We start from the raw sequence: 15155 nt of genomic DNA on the forward strand, positions 1-15155 counted from the left end.
CTTGCATTTGAAATGCCGTTGTCGTAGCTATACCGAAAACTGGTTCGATTATGCGTTCGCCATATTGTTTTTGTTAGATGCGGGAAATTTGTTGACAGTGTCTTGGTAAATAATGCATTACTCGTTGTATCATCACTGTTGTATGCAAACTTGACCACACACTCATCGTCCATTCTATGTTACTAGTATTGCTGTATGTATTTTTACAACAGAGGCCCGATTTGGGGAATAATTGACCAAAATATATTTGTAAACAAACGAGTTGATGATATTAAGCAAGAACAAGCACCTGCAGAGCATGTTTCTTGTCATCACGACAAAATAACACACAATTCGCAGACATCACTTTCTACATGTTGGAGCTATTGTAACGCATCAGCTGCATGCACACATTGTTAATTTGCTTGCGATTTTTGTAATGATTTTAACAGATATTGAGACTGCTGTGCATGCTCACTCCAAACCATATCAGTAGTTAGTGCTTTGAAAAATATCTCTTATCGGTTGTATTTTGTATAACTAGTTCTTTGAACCATCTGTTGGTGTGGACATTGCTGATAAAATGTAGCTCAGATTTGACATTTGTCCTGTCAGTAAATGTGACTGTGAATCTCATTCACTAAGGTTCTTTCTAAACCTTTGACCGCAATTTCTAGTCTAAATCTAGACTTTGTTATACAATGCTTTATGTGAAGCAGTCATTGTTTCCATGTGAGGTAGGGGAATTTTAGCTGTATCATAAACATGATAATATTTTTAAGTGGCTGAAGGCAAGTCAGTGTTGGACTGACTTGTTTCATGTCAAGCCAAATATTCATTTGAATCTCCACATAGGTAAAAGCAACAAAAACAACCCCACATTGTTTCAAATGGCTGAAATGTATTTTTCAAATTTGCTGACTGTGCTTATATTATGTACTTACCAAAAGATGTTAAAGAAGGTAAACTGTTTTGAGTAGTCAATATAAGGGTAAGAGTTCCTCCCGTTCCCCCATCCCAAATAATATTTATAAACATACTAAAATTATTAACAAAACTTAACACAACAATTACTAGAGAACTCACAAAATGACTAAAAGTCCAAAATTTAAGTTAGGGTTAGGTTTAGGGTTGGGGGAACGGAAGGAACTCTTTCCAATATAAGAATGTCAAGCATGTCAGAAGTGGATTATGTTGTGTAATCTTGAAAATGTCCTAATACAGTTATCTCTTGCTAAATCCGTCTTAGCCCAATCCGGGTGGTTGGGTAGCCTAGTGGTTAAAGCGTTGGATTGTCACGCCGAAGACCCGGGTTCGAATCCCCACATGGGTACAATGTGTGAAGCCCATTTCTGGTGTCCTCCGCCGTGATGTTGCTGGAATATTGCTAAAAGCGGAGTAAAACCAAACTCAGTCAGTCAGTCTTAGCCCTATCCACCTACTGATACAAAGATTAACATCATACATTTTGTCATTTCTAAATGCATCTTGCTTGTTCTCTTCCTTTCAGGGTTGGGTATAAAGTAGAAAATGAATAAGCTGGTGAGCATTCCGTCAGCACCAGGGGCACCCAAACGGAAGGAGATCTACAAGTATGAGGCACCATGGACAGTCTACAGTATGAACTGGAGTATTCGTCCAGACAAGAGATTCAGACTTGCCCTGGGCAGTTTTGTTGAAGAATACAACAATAAGGTATGTGTCTGTCGTGTGAAGAGAGAACCTGCCTTTGTAGAGTAGTACATACAGTGGAAGCTGTCTAAACCGGCACACGTTGGGACTGAATAAATAATCTGGTTTTGACAGCGTGCCGGAATGTAGAGCTGACATGGTTACCTACAACTAGAACTAAACCAGTTTTATCACTCTCATATACATTGTTGTATAAGGTGGTTCTCTCAACTCACTAATTACATGTACAAGTACACCCATACTGAACTAAGATTAAATTATCTTTGTCGGCAACCATGTAGTTTCAACACAGGGTTACTGACTCCTTGCCATGCACCGGATTAGACAGCACTGATTACTGTATAAACACATATTCGGGCGGCTCATTTCATGTCGAGATCTGGAATTGACAGCTGCCGGATTGCAGAGCTTTTAAATGATGATAAATGTACTAGCCATGGACGGGACTGAGATTTTACGCCGATGTTGACAACTTGCCGGATTGGACAGCTGCCGGTTTTGACAGCTTCCACTGTATAGGTTGCACAAGTAGAATTTGCCTTTTTGATCTTAGAAGGCTGATATTTCACATCAAATTCAACTCAAAAGTTAGTATATGAACTCCGATTTAAAATTACCGATTTTAGTCATATCAATTCAGGTTGTCAGGCCAAATAAAAAAAATGTGGTTCCGATTACAGCTCTTTAAAACTTAAGGTAGGTAGGTCAGAATTTATTTATAATTTTTTTCAATTTTTTTCTTAGAAGTAAAGTACAAACTAATAACACATTTATCAATGTGTAATTATTTATTTAATCAAGCCTGCGGCCATCATGTTGACTTTCTCTATCAGAATGACCGATGTCCGTCGGTGCCGGGAAAAAACAATGGTATCTGAACACATATTTTATTCATACCACTTAAATAAATAGGGTCAGCCCCAGAATTCAAGGGTTGGTCGGGTAATCGGAACAACATTTTTTTAGGCCTCATAGTTTTGAAAATCATGGTAATGTTTTAGCTTACGAATATATGTGGTCAAGGTAACCTTTTCTAAGTTAACGCAGGACAGTGGGGTAGCCTAGTAGTAAAAGCAGTTGGTCTTCACGTGGAAGGCCCAGGTTCTATTCTTCACATGGGTACAATATGTGAAGACCATTTCCACTGTTATAATGCTTATATAACTGCTTCTAATGAAGAGAAAAAGACTTTTGTGCTCAGATTTACGTTACAAATATTGTCATAGCATTAAGTGCAATGTTAAACTACATCCATATTCATAAAATTGGTTGTTAGATGAAGTTATTGAAGAAGTAATACATTTCTTTCAGGTCCAGATCGTATCTCTTGATGAAGAAACATCTGACTTCTCATCCAAGAGCACATTTGACCACCCATATCCTACCACCAAACTGATGTGGATTCCCGACACAGTGAGTTGTACTCCCAGTTGAAGGAAACAGCTCATGTGGATAAAAATTGTTTAAGAAATAAATCATTAAATGGTTTGTCGTTTCAGTTTTATCAGTGTTATTGAATATTTGATGCCTCGTCATTTCATTTAGCACCAATAGCTGGAGATCCGAAATGTTGGAATAGTCTTTTGTGTCACATGATTTATTGTTGTAGATTGCGTGGTGTCCATGGTAACTGATATTTATTTAATTTATAGAAGGGGGTTTTCCCGGATTTGCTGGCAACAAGTGGCGACTATTTGCGAGTGTGGAGAGTTGGTGAAACTGAGACACGGCTGGAGTGTCTGCTCAATAATGTGAGTTGTTATTTACAGTAGAGCTGTGGTTACTCTCTCTGGTATCCACTGGATGCTGACCTGTAAAACAGAGTTGGAAATGAATGTTTCTTTAATGATATGCCACTAAACACCATCTAAAGGGCTTTTGGTTCCTGTTCCATGTGCATTCTGTCATAGCCATAAGTTTGTATTAACAGTGGATGTATTATGAAGGTGAATAACATGCAGTGATAATTCCCTTTTGGAAACAGTCACCATTGAGTTGGTGTAAATCTGGAACTGACTAAGTTTAGAAATGTGTGGTGTTTATTTGTGTTTCTGTTCGCAAAGTCCGTCAGATATGAGACACACCATAAACACATCATTCATCATTCTAGATATTTTTGAAGATAATACCGGTTCATTCATTGTGATCATTGTTGAGTAGCTATGTTCAGTTTTTCATGATTGTCAGTCTTCTTTTCAGAATAAGAATTCTGATTTTTGTGCTCCCTTGACTTCCTTGACTGGAATGAAGTTGACCCCAATCTTCTGGGGACGTCAAGTATCGACACAACCTGCACCATCTGGGGGCTCGAGGTGACATATTGTTCTATATTTTTACTGCTCTATTCATCTCTATGAAGCATTAGCAATGTCAGTATGGCATGATGCAGGGATAATTACAATTACTGTTACACTAACTTACTAAATAAGTTACTAAATAAGTAAATCATCTTGTACAAAGCAATCTTAGCGCTAAGATGATCGTGACTTGTATACTTTAACGTAGTCTTGTGACTGTCACAGCTCTTGTACTAGTTAGAACTGTGGTACTGGGATACACAGCCATGATGTGCAGACATCTGTAATGTCACATGGGAACAAGAGTAGTCAAGTGTGCAGAGTTATGGCCCTTTGTAGCAGAATCTACTGAACATGGGTTCAAATCCCAGATGTTTGTGTGAATGAAACTCATGGGTTTCACTTATGTTAAATGTCTACTGCTTTATCCACTGTTGGCATTTTTATCATGTATAGAACCATCTCATGGTAGGACTGTCACTTGTGTCAGCCATTCACACTCAGATGATCAACCGTTGTTATTAGGATTTGTTGTGTAATCTTATAGACTGAGATGGGTTTCTACTGGATTTTGTTCAGATAATATTCGAGTGTTTAATTATAAGGATAATCATGTCAATACTTATTATGTTTATTATTGTCATAGAATTATTGGAATATTCATGTGATGTATATGTTTATTACTGAGATTAATGTATGTCTGCACATGTTGATATTGTTTCATTAACAGACTGGCCAGGTGCTTGGCAGGGTCAACATGGTCTCTGGGCATGTGAAGACACAGCTGATAGCCCATGACAAGGAAGTGTACGACATCGCCTTTAGTCGGGCTGGAGGAGGCAGGGACATGTTTGCCAGTGTTGGTGAGTAGGTCAGGGTAGGGTGGGGACATGTTTGCCAGTATTGGTGAGAAGGCAGTGTGGGGTGGGGATATGTTTGCCACGTTGATGAGTAGGGCAGGGTGGGATTGGGACATGTTTGCCTCGTTGGTGAGTAGGGCAGTGTGGGGTGGGGACATGTTTGCCATTGTTGGTGAGTAGGGTCGGGTGGGGTGGGGATATGTTTGCTAGTGTTGGTGAGTAGGGCAGGGTGGGATGGGGACATGTTTGCCAGTATTGGTGAGAAGGCAGTGTGGGTGGGGATATGTTTGCAGCGTTGATGATGAGTAGGGCAGTGTGGGGTGGGGATATGTTTGCTAGTGTTGGTGAGTAGGGCAGTGTGGGGTGGGGACATGTTTGCCAGGGTTGGTGAGTAGGGCCGGGTGGGATGGGGACATGTTTGCTAGTGTTGGTGAGTAGGGCAGGGGTGGGGACATGTTTGCCATTGTTGGTGAGCAGGGCAGGGTGGGGTGGGGACATGTTTGCCAGGGTTGGTGAGTAGGGCAGGGTGGGGTGGGGATATGTTTGCTAGTGTTGGTGAGTTGGGCAGGGTGGGATGGGGACATTTTGCCAGTATTGGTGAGTAGGGCAGTGTGGGGTGGGGACATGTTTGCCAGGGTTGGTGAGTAGGGCCGGGTGGGGTGGGGATATGTTTGCTAGTGTTGGTGAGTAGGGCAGGGTGGGATGGGGACATGTTTGCCAGTATTGGTGAGTAGGGCAGGGTGGGGTGGGGACATGTTTGCCATTGTTGATGAGTAGGGCAGGGTGGGATGGGGATATGTTTGCCAGCATTGGTGAGTAGGGCAGTGTGGGGTGGGGGCATGTTTGCCATTGTTGGTGAGTAGGGCAGGGTGGGATGGGGACATGTTTGCCAGTATAAGTGAGTAGGGCAGTGTGGGGTGGGGACATGTTTGCCAGTATTGGTGAGCAGCAGTGTGGGGTGGGGACATGTTTGCCAGTATTGGTGAGTAGGGCAGTGTGGGGTGGGGACATGTTTGCCAGTATTGGTGAGTAGGGCAGTGTAGGGACATGTTTGCCATTGTTGGTGAGTGGGGGCATGGGGACATGTTTGCCATTGTTGGTGAGTAGGGCAGGGTGGGATGGGGACATGTTTGCCATTGTTGGTGAGTAGGGACATGTTTGCCAGTGTTGATGAGAATGCCGTGTGGGGTGGGAATATGTTTGCCAGTGTTGATGAGAACGTCCAGGTGGGGTGGGGATATGTTTGCCAGTGTTGATGAGAATGGCCGGGTGGGGTGGGGATATGTTTGCCAGTGTTGGTGAGAATGCCGTGTGGGGTGGGAACATGTTTGCCAGTGTTGATGAGAACGTCCGGGGGGTGGGGATATGTTTGCCAGTGTTGATGAGAATGGCCGGGTGGGGTGGGGATATGTTTGCCAGTGTTGGTGAGAATGCCGTGCGGGGTGGGAATATGTTTGCCAGTGTTGATGAGAACGTCCGGGTGGGGTGGGAATATGTTTGCCAGTGTTGATGAGAACGTCCGGGTGGGGTGGGGATATGTTTGCCTCATTTGTGAGTAGGGCAGGTGGGGTGAGGACATGTTTGCCATGTTGGTGAGTAGGCCAGGTGGGGTGGGGACATGTTTGCCACGTTGGTGAGTAGGCTGGATGTCAAAGACATTATGGCAAGAGGTAATGAAGTGGTCCTTTACCTGAAATGTTGATGCGTTTACCTGCCACTCATATTAGAAGGACCATTTGTGTAGGTGCTGATGGGTCAGTTCGAATGTTTGACCTCCGCCACCTCGAACACTCCACCATCATCTACGAGGACCCGCAACATGTGCCCCTGTTGCGCCTCGCCTGGAACAAGCAGGACCCCAACTATCTCGCCACCATGGCCATGGATGCTTTCGAGGTAAATACACGTCAACAGTAACTTATCAACGGTGTCCATGTTTACTATACGCATGTGTACTTGTTTTGTGTGTTTTTTATATGCTCAGTATGTGCATGTTCAAGTTTTGTCTTTACCGTATGTGTGTGTACTATTGGCAGTGTATGAAATAAGCCAAAAACCCAACCAGACATCAGGGCTTGTAACTTCAAAATGTTACCAGCCCGAAATGGATTTAACCAGACCAGACACCAAGATATTGTGAATTTACTCAGATGTAGGGAACATCTAAATTGTATTACCAGACCATCAGGCTGGCTTGCTGTAAATTTAGACCTTCCGTTGGAAATCCAGCCCTTCTTGGGCGGTCGGACGGGCCTTATTTCATGCACTGCTATTGGCGTGTTAACCGTCTGTTTACCTTGTGTGGGGGGGTTGGGGTTTGCTGTGTGGGGGGTGTATGTTTACTGTGTGTTTACTGTTTGTTAAACTTTTGTGTGTGTGTTCTGTTTGTGTGGTTACTGTATGTAGTGTATGTGTCTACTGTTTGTTTACTATATGTCTATTTGCTGTATGTGGTGAGGTGAAATTGGGTTTAACGTCGTGCTTGAGAATATTTTGCTCATATGACGACGTGCATGCGTGTGTATGTGTATGTGCGGCTGCTTGTACTAGCCCAGACTTATGCTGGTTTTATAGTGCTAGCCCACTGAGATACCATGCCGCAGTGAAGCATGAATACCCCACTCAGACGCATTATACTGACTCCGAGCCGACCAGTCCTTGTTGTACCGATTAATGCCGAGAGCCAGGAAGGGCCCAACAAGTACCATATTTGAACGTCTTTTGGTATGACGCGGCCAGGGATCGAACCCGCGACCTTCCGCTCTCCGGGCGGACGCTCTAACCACTACACCAAGGAGGCGGTCCTATTTGCTGTATGTGTGTACTGTTGATGTGTTTACTATATAGGTATGTACTGTTTGTATACATACTCCTTCTGTTTGTGTGTTTACTTTGTGAGTGTTTACTGTTTGAGTGTTTACTGTTTGTGCGTGTACTGTGTTTGTTTACAGCATGATGGTGTTTGCTGTTTGTTCTCTGTTTAGCACTCGTGTATTTTAAACATAATATTTTGAGTTTGACTTTATGCACAGTATTTCAGGTTAAAAATAATTCAGCTTGCAAAAGTTCTTTTTATCAAGTATATCAAATAAGGTATATAGAGAATCTCACCCAAGTGTCTACTGATATGAATTATATCGATATCTCCTGTGGAACACAGTTTTGGATGATGAATCAAAATACCAACAAGACTATATATGTTGTGGGATCAGTTATTTTGTGAATGTCACAACCGGACATGTGGCGTCCCAATTCCACATTATTGAGATGCTCCCCTGACAGTCGAGGTGATGGTTACGTGTCATGTCTTATCTTCGGTCACGTGATTGATGATGTTAACGTGTTACAGGTGATCATCTTGGATGTGCGTGTCCCCTGCACACCAGTCGCCCGACTCAACAACCACCGTGCATGTGTGAACGGTATTGCCTGGGGCGCCACATTCCTCCTGCCACATCTGTACTGCTGGTAGGACACATTTCTAGTCACTTGGGGTGCTAATTGTTTCATTGTTTCACTGTTTGGGCTGTAAGTCTACTGGTAAAATCATTTGCTCCTCTCTTAGAAATACCAGGATCAATGTCTGACACGTTTTCAATGTGTAAATCTAGAATACTGTTAAAATGTATTTTAACAAAATACTCACATTGTCAATCATGTTTCGAAGAAAATATGTAGCTGTAATTTTTACAATAGGTGAGTGAGTTAAAATTTACGTCACATCAGCAATATTTCAGCCATATCGTGACGATAGGTACTGCTATATATTTGGAATACATGTACATAAATGTGAACAAAGAATATTTTATTGTCAACATTTCTACATTTGAAACTTTTGTTTCAGCTGATGATCACCAAGCCCTAATATGGGATATCCAGCAGATGCCACGTGCTATTGAAGACCCAATCCTAGCGTACACATCATCAGGGGAGATAAACCAGATTCAGTGGTCTTCAACCCAGCCTGACTGGATCGCTATTTGTTACAATAACTGTTTGGAGATCCTCCGCGTTTGATAATTAACAGGGCACTTTGAAGAGACTCAAAATCATTGTAAGGCCAGTCAATACCTAAATAGTCAAACCAAACCATTCAAAGACATACCAACCATTTCTATCATCAGCCTGTTCAGATTCAATTAAAGGTTCATGCAAGTGAACAAAGACTGAAAGCTATTTAAACAGATTCCAGTACTGTTAGAGGTACTCTACCAAGTGTTGCTTGGAAACCTTTACGGGTTGTGAATGAAATTTGTGAAACTTTGAAAAAAAACATTTCTAGGTGATTTCTAGTTTTAGTAACATTATGAAAGGAGGAATGTCTGAGAAAACAGAAGAAGCTTGCCACCACAGAAGTTATTTGAGAATCATTTGCCGTAGTTGACACATTTAGCGCTCTGCTCCTATAAGCTCGGTGTGAACTGTCATGCATCAAGACAAGCATGTTTCTACAGACCCATCACTTCATGCACAGGGCGCTAATTAGGTTGAATACAGTTCTGATTTGATGCATCATCAATACCTCACGGGTTGTGTTTACTACATTCGTCCATCCCCTGTGGAGACATACAGAGTAATCTCCATGTTAACCAATGGAGCATTTTGTTTGAAGCCATGACAGGTGGAATCTGATTGGTCAGTACGAGGGACATCGATATGACATGACTTGTGATACTCACTTCCATATCATCGAGCCATGAAATTACAGGTCAGTTAGGCTGGTAAACTAGACTTTATTAGTCGGTCAACACCCTTACACTATGATGATAATGAGGTGGAAGAAATTACTGCTTGGACCAATGGCTCTCCTATCACACCAACAGCCATATTTCTCACTTGTCAGTGTGGTTGCCTGCTCCAAAATTTCAAGCAATGGTAGAGTGTGTTCCAAGAAGGTTCATGGATAGAAAGGGTTTATTTGACTTCCATGTGTAAATGTCTGCATTGCCTATGTATTCACAGGTGTTGAAGGAAGGTAGTGTACACAAATCCGTGAACAACTGATGATAGATTTGATATGAAAAGGCACCTGCTTTACCTTGAGCCTGGCTGGAAACTGATTCCTTGGCTGGACCACCAACTGTAGCAGTTGTTGCCTCTTCCCTGCTGTTGTCCATAGTCCCATCTGGTTATGTTCAATCATAATTTTCATCTTCATGTATTTAATACATTTATTAGATTTCATGTCCTCACTTTGCCTTTAAATTCTCATTTGATTAGAAGTACTATTTAATCTTTAGTGACGGTGTATTAGATTCCACATCAGACAAATTCCTTCCTAATTACTTAGTGACTGGCCTTAAGTTTATAATGCTTCATTCAGACATCTATCTTTTGAAAGTGCCTGTTATCCATCAAGCTTATTATGTGTGTTAAAGTCATACTGACCTTAGAACTCAATGGGCAACATGTCACTGTCAACTTGGCATCAGAGGTCACATGAGACTATATGACCTTGACAAAGCATTCTGAAGTTGACCTTGTTAGCATGATTATCTGCTTTGAATGTCGTGTCAGGAAACAAGTTCAGCATGTCATTCCGGACCAGACTGAAATGGAGGAATCCATTGAAATTATTTATTGCACGTCCAAACCATCATCCATCCAGAAGTATCTTATCACTTCAAAGCCCCAATGGAGGACATTCTAGAAGAAACGATCTTGACGTTGAAACATACAGTTGTGGAGATTTTACGCTGCATTTACCATTGCGCTTCGGGTTAAAATCAAGCTCACGCTTTTGTATTTGTAACCTGTTAGTCTTCAAATCAGACATTACATTGTTAATGTGAACAATTTTGAAAACTGAAGATACCATCAATTTGCCTGTTTGTTGAAATAATTTTGTTATGTTGTTTAGAAACAAATAACATCTGATATATAATTTTTAACAGGGCTATAAATATATTTCAAATGCTTTATACCTTTATAAACATATTGTTTAACTGTTCATTTCCGGAATTAATCTTATTAATTGGGAAGATTAAGTGTATGTGGTGTTAGATTTTTACCTATCACATGATTGTGGATGGTATTCATATACAAGTCTGACTTGAAGTCCAGCTCTATGTACAGTTATTTTTAATCATGTCACATTTTGTATTTAATTCATCTATGATCTACTATTTTATGTCATCTGACTATTTGTAGAAGAGACTTAATGTTATACGTGTGTACAGTGTTGTCGTATCACCACATTGTAATGCTTCTTGTTGATGCAAGCTGTGGTAATCTACATGTACATGACCGGAGCCTCGTCAGTTTTCTGATGAGACTCGGGACTGGCTCAGGGGCCTGATACACAAAGCATTCATAGCGTTACAACCTGTTGTAACGCTACAGTTTACATACTCTGACGAAAGTCATAGCGCTATGAACACTTCCTGGATCAGAACCCAGCCTAATCATGCATTACTGTTTTTATTACTTGGTAAAGATATCAACTGAAAATCAAACAAAGTTATGTTAAACTTATTAGTCTGAGAAACACTGAAGGGGTTTGTTTCTTGACTTTCTTATAATATTTTTCACATAAAATCAAATTTAATTAACTATAATATCAGCCAATAACCAGGTTAGTATACAGATGATTACTGTAAACTTTCCACTGATGAAATGCAAGATTGCTGTAAAGCTTGGGGTTTTGGAGTGGGGAATTATCATTTCTTTTGTCCATTGAATTCTATTACAGTACGTTAATCAAGATATAAAGAAATCTGTGTGATCCAGTGACAGTAGCTTGCCTTAATATTTTGTGCAAACAACTTTGAAGTTGAACCAATGTATCTTGTGAGTAACAGTTATAACTGATGATTGTATAGTATGTGCATTTTACTGTATATACCTTGGACCCAGTTGCCACCATAACTTTACTTACAGAGTGATATTACCAAGATGAATCTCTTACCACTCAATTAGAACACAAATTCTCTCACTCATGAACTTAAGACCACAGGGAAGTTAGCTAATCTTCTAAATCATTCCCTTGTCCGAGTGATCCCTGGATGTACGTTATTGAATCGGACGACTTATTAATGAAGAGAGTGAATGGGTGAGTTTAGTGTTAAGCCGCACTCAGCAATATTCCAGCTATATGGCAGCGGTCATAATCGGGTCTGGACCAGACAATCCAGTGATCAACAACATGAGCTTCGATCTGTGCAATTGGGAACCAATAAAGAAGAGATGTTTGCAGGGTACTTCAATGATGGTGGGATGTCATTAATGACCGTTCATAATTTATGGGGAGTTTTTTTTACATACGTGGGGGGAGTGCTTTTAAGGGGGTCCTCCATTTATTTTATTTTTGGGGGCAGCAATTTTGTGTACACACGTGGGGGAGGAGCAATTTTGTACATAAAATATGTTTAATATGTGAATGACACATGCAAGGGGGGTGTCACTTATTTTGTACATAAATTGGGGGGTGGGGGGATGTCATTCACATTGTACATGCTTCTCCATAAAAATGATGACCACCACCCCCAGCCATGATTTATGAACGGTCCCTTAGTCTGGAAGATGTTGGTTGTGTTGAGACAGTAAGAGTGATGCTTCAGTCATGAAATCACAGAGTAATTTGATTGTACTTTTAACATTTCATTTGTCACTGAACTCAATATTAACTTAATGTGGCGATTGGGTTTGGGGTAGCTTACAGAGAATGGGGCATTATACACAGAATAACTGAGTATGATCATGAAGCTCATCATTTATGTTTATAGGATTATGTTTAGTATTATTTTTGTCATAGAAACTAATCTTGAGTGTAGAAACTAAAACTATATGATGGTTATAATAGATTTTTAAAACTATCAACTGCATGATTTTAATGGGGATTCTGTAGACTAGCACTGTCAGTATCATGTTGCAATGTGAATCAATGTGAGTCATAAAACTAATTCTTACAAAGACATGTCAGTTGAAGCAGTAGCAGGTGCACTGATATTTTCTTTTTCTCCAAATATATACAGTTTGATCTGATCTGATACCTGTCATGTCCAGCATTAACATATTGTTCTTCACATACGTTCAAGACATGCAAGAGAAAGATGCGTGCATCCATTTAATACTGGGTAAAAGTTCATCCTCTTGTAGTCCTGTTTATAAAAAAGTATCTATAAAATATATTGTCATACAAGAAATTATAAAAGGTTTTCAGTCTGTTAAAATGTCGCTTTGCAGCGTGTGTTGATGTTAGTCACCGCATCTGTATATTCCATATCACCGGCAGGGCTCGATGTAAGTATTTAGAACTTGCACCGGTGCAACTGAAACTGCAAAATGCAACCTCCATGCCAGTTTGCACCCAAAGCATGTTAATATTTTGATGTTCAAAGAACACAGACTTCAGCTAGAAAGGGGGCTGTTGGGTAGCCTAATGGTTAATGCGTCTGCTTGTCATACTGAAGACCCGTGTTCAATTCCCCACATGGGTACAATGTGAAGCCCATTTCTGGTGTCCCCTGCCGTGATGTTGCTGGAATATTGCTAAAAGTGGTGTAAAACCATATTCACTCACTCAGCAATGTCGCAGCAGGGACACCAGAAATTGGCCTCGCACATTGTATCTATGTGGGAAGTTTTATGAAGACAGATAGTATGACTCAGAATAATTTTGTTATCATGATGTCTCAAATCATCAGTTAGCCTTAAGTCGAGCCCTGCACCAAGCACCTCTCATTTCAGTAAACTGTGGACCTTCCGTCTCCCGTAGTTGGTATTACGGTCGGAGATTTTCACTCTATGTTCAGTGTATGTGAGAATGATGTCTGCATGAGTTTTGCAAGAGTGTGTGCGTGAACATGTGCATGTTACATAAGAAATGAACAGACATTTGTATACAGTTATGTTTTCTAAATTCATGATTTGTGAGTGTACAGCAAGGTGGGTGTCAAGTCTGCTTTAAGACTTTTAGGGTGTATTTTTATTATATCTTTGGTCACCTTGATTAGCTTTATTGTTTTACAGATTTCTTATATCTGCTTACTCAAACTTAGCATTTACAGCCTTATGACCTAGTGTAACTTTATATTTTGTGATAGGTTGACAAGTGTTGTAGAACTATAAATGCTTTGTTGTTCTGGAACCAGGAGTAGAATAGTGAGTGAGTATCGCTATGGCGATAAAAGTTGTGTTATGTCTACCAAGATCTCATTTTAAAGAGATTGACAGTAGTTACAACATTAACAGAAACTAAATGCAGCTATCAAAACAGATTTTATATTATCTGTCTTTAAAAGTGACTAAATAAACTGAATGCGGTTTGAATGGTATGTTGTGAGGGAGTGTGTGAAGTGTGTTTTGAGACTAGATCTGCAGTTTTCCCATGTGCTATGTTTGTCCTGTGTTGGTATATGTTGAAGTGTCTATCTTGTTGTTCGTTCTGCCAGGGCGTAGGGATCACAGTCTGATATCTGTAAACACAGTGTGACTCCGCTACATATCTGCATAGTCATAAAAGTTGAAAAATTCCAGTTGGTGTTTTCAGATTATGATATTGGAGTCCCTTACCTGCTTGTCTCTTTCAACTGTCTCGTACACCTTGACAACATTTATTACCATGGCAACGTATTAATTTTGAGAAGATTTGCAATTGAATTACCATGTGATCTCACATTTTATCGGTTGAAGTATCTAGAGGGACCAGTCATGGATCATAGAGGGCAGAAATTTCAGTAGCAGAAGTGGGTTTTGGGAGTCGAAGTTAGGGCTGAAATCAGGATTGTGTGGGGATGATATGTGGAAATCGGGGCAGTTTCTCAGCCATTGTCATAGCAAAAATCAAGAAAGTAATGTCACCGTCTGGGGTACAATAGAATGGACATACATTCGAGCAGTCGTGTACACTTACACATGACATATCAAGGCAGTTCACATCATCATCCATCCATTTCTTCGAAAAATTACATTAGCAAACAAATCATTTGCCACTGATATACCAGATCCTAAAGGTTACATTACCCAGTGTCCACCAGAGTTACACTTAAAGATTTTAAAGCTCGATAATGACACCTCCAGTTGAGCATCCTGCATGGTGACAAGATGTACGATTCAGTTGCACATTTTCGTTGTCATACCGACCATCAGTAACAAAATGTGTTTGTTTTGCCAAAATAAATGTATACAAAAACACTGAATTCTCGTTTTATTTGTAATGAGTGATGTATTGCTGGAATACAGATGATACAAGCATGATACACCTAAGGCCATGTCTCCTCACTGGAAACCCGTGAAGATCCGGCTTAGAATTGATCTTCAATTACCCATGCTTTCCGTAAGACTAACAGGATCAGGTGGTCTGGCTCGCTGACTTGGTTGTGTAGAT

At 40.6% G+C, this 15155-nt stretch overlaps 1 protein-coding gene across 1 annotated transcript; it reads left to right on the forward strand.

Moving 5' to 3' along the window:
* The first annotated feature begins 54 nt into the window (after positions 1-54).
* Positions 55-11537, forward strand: LOC124288312 (DDB1- and CUL4-associated factor 7-like). Its single transcript, XM_046724823.1, is given in 11 exon segments — positions 55-105; positions 1490-1674; positions 2983-3084; positions 3324-3422; positions 3871-3904; positions 3907-3983; positions 4699-4831; positions 6573-6724; positions 8178-8261; positions 8263-8296; positions 8673-11537. Coding segments are annotated over 10 exon segments (1053 nt in total). The 5' UTR covers positions 55-105; positions 1490-1509; the 3' UTR covers positions 8846-11537.
* Positions 11538-15155: the final 3618 nt, after the last annotated feature.

Source organism: Haliotis rubra, unplaced genomic scaffold (assembly GCF_003918875.1).
Source record: "Haliotis rubra isolate DU_JTF1 unplaced genomic scaffold, ASM391887v1 Scf415, whole genome shotgun sequence".
Classification (NCBI taxonomy): domain Eukaryota; kingdom Metazoa; phylum Mollusca; class Gastropoda; order Lepetellida; family Haliotidae; genus Haliotis; species Haliotis rubra.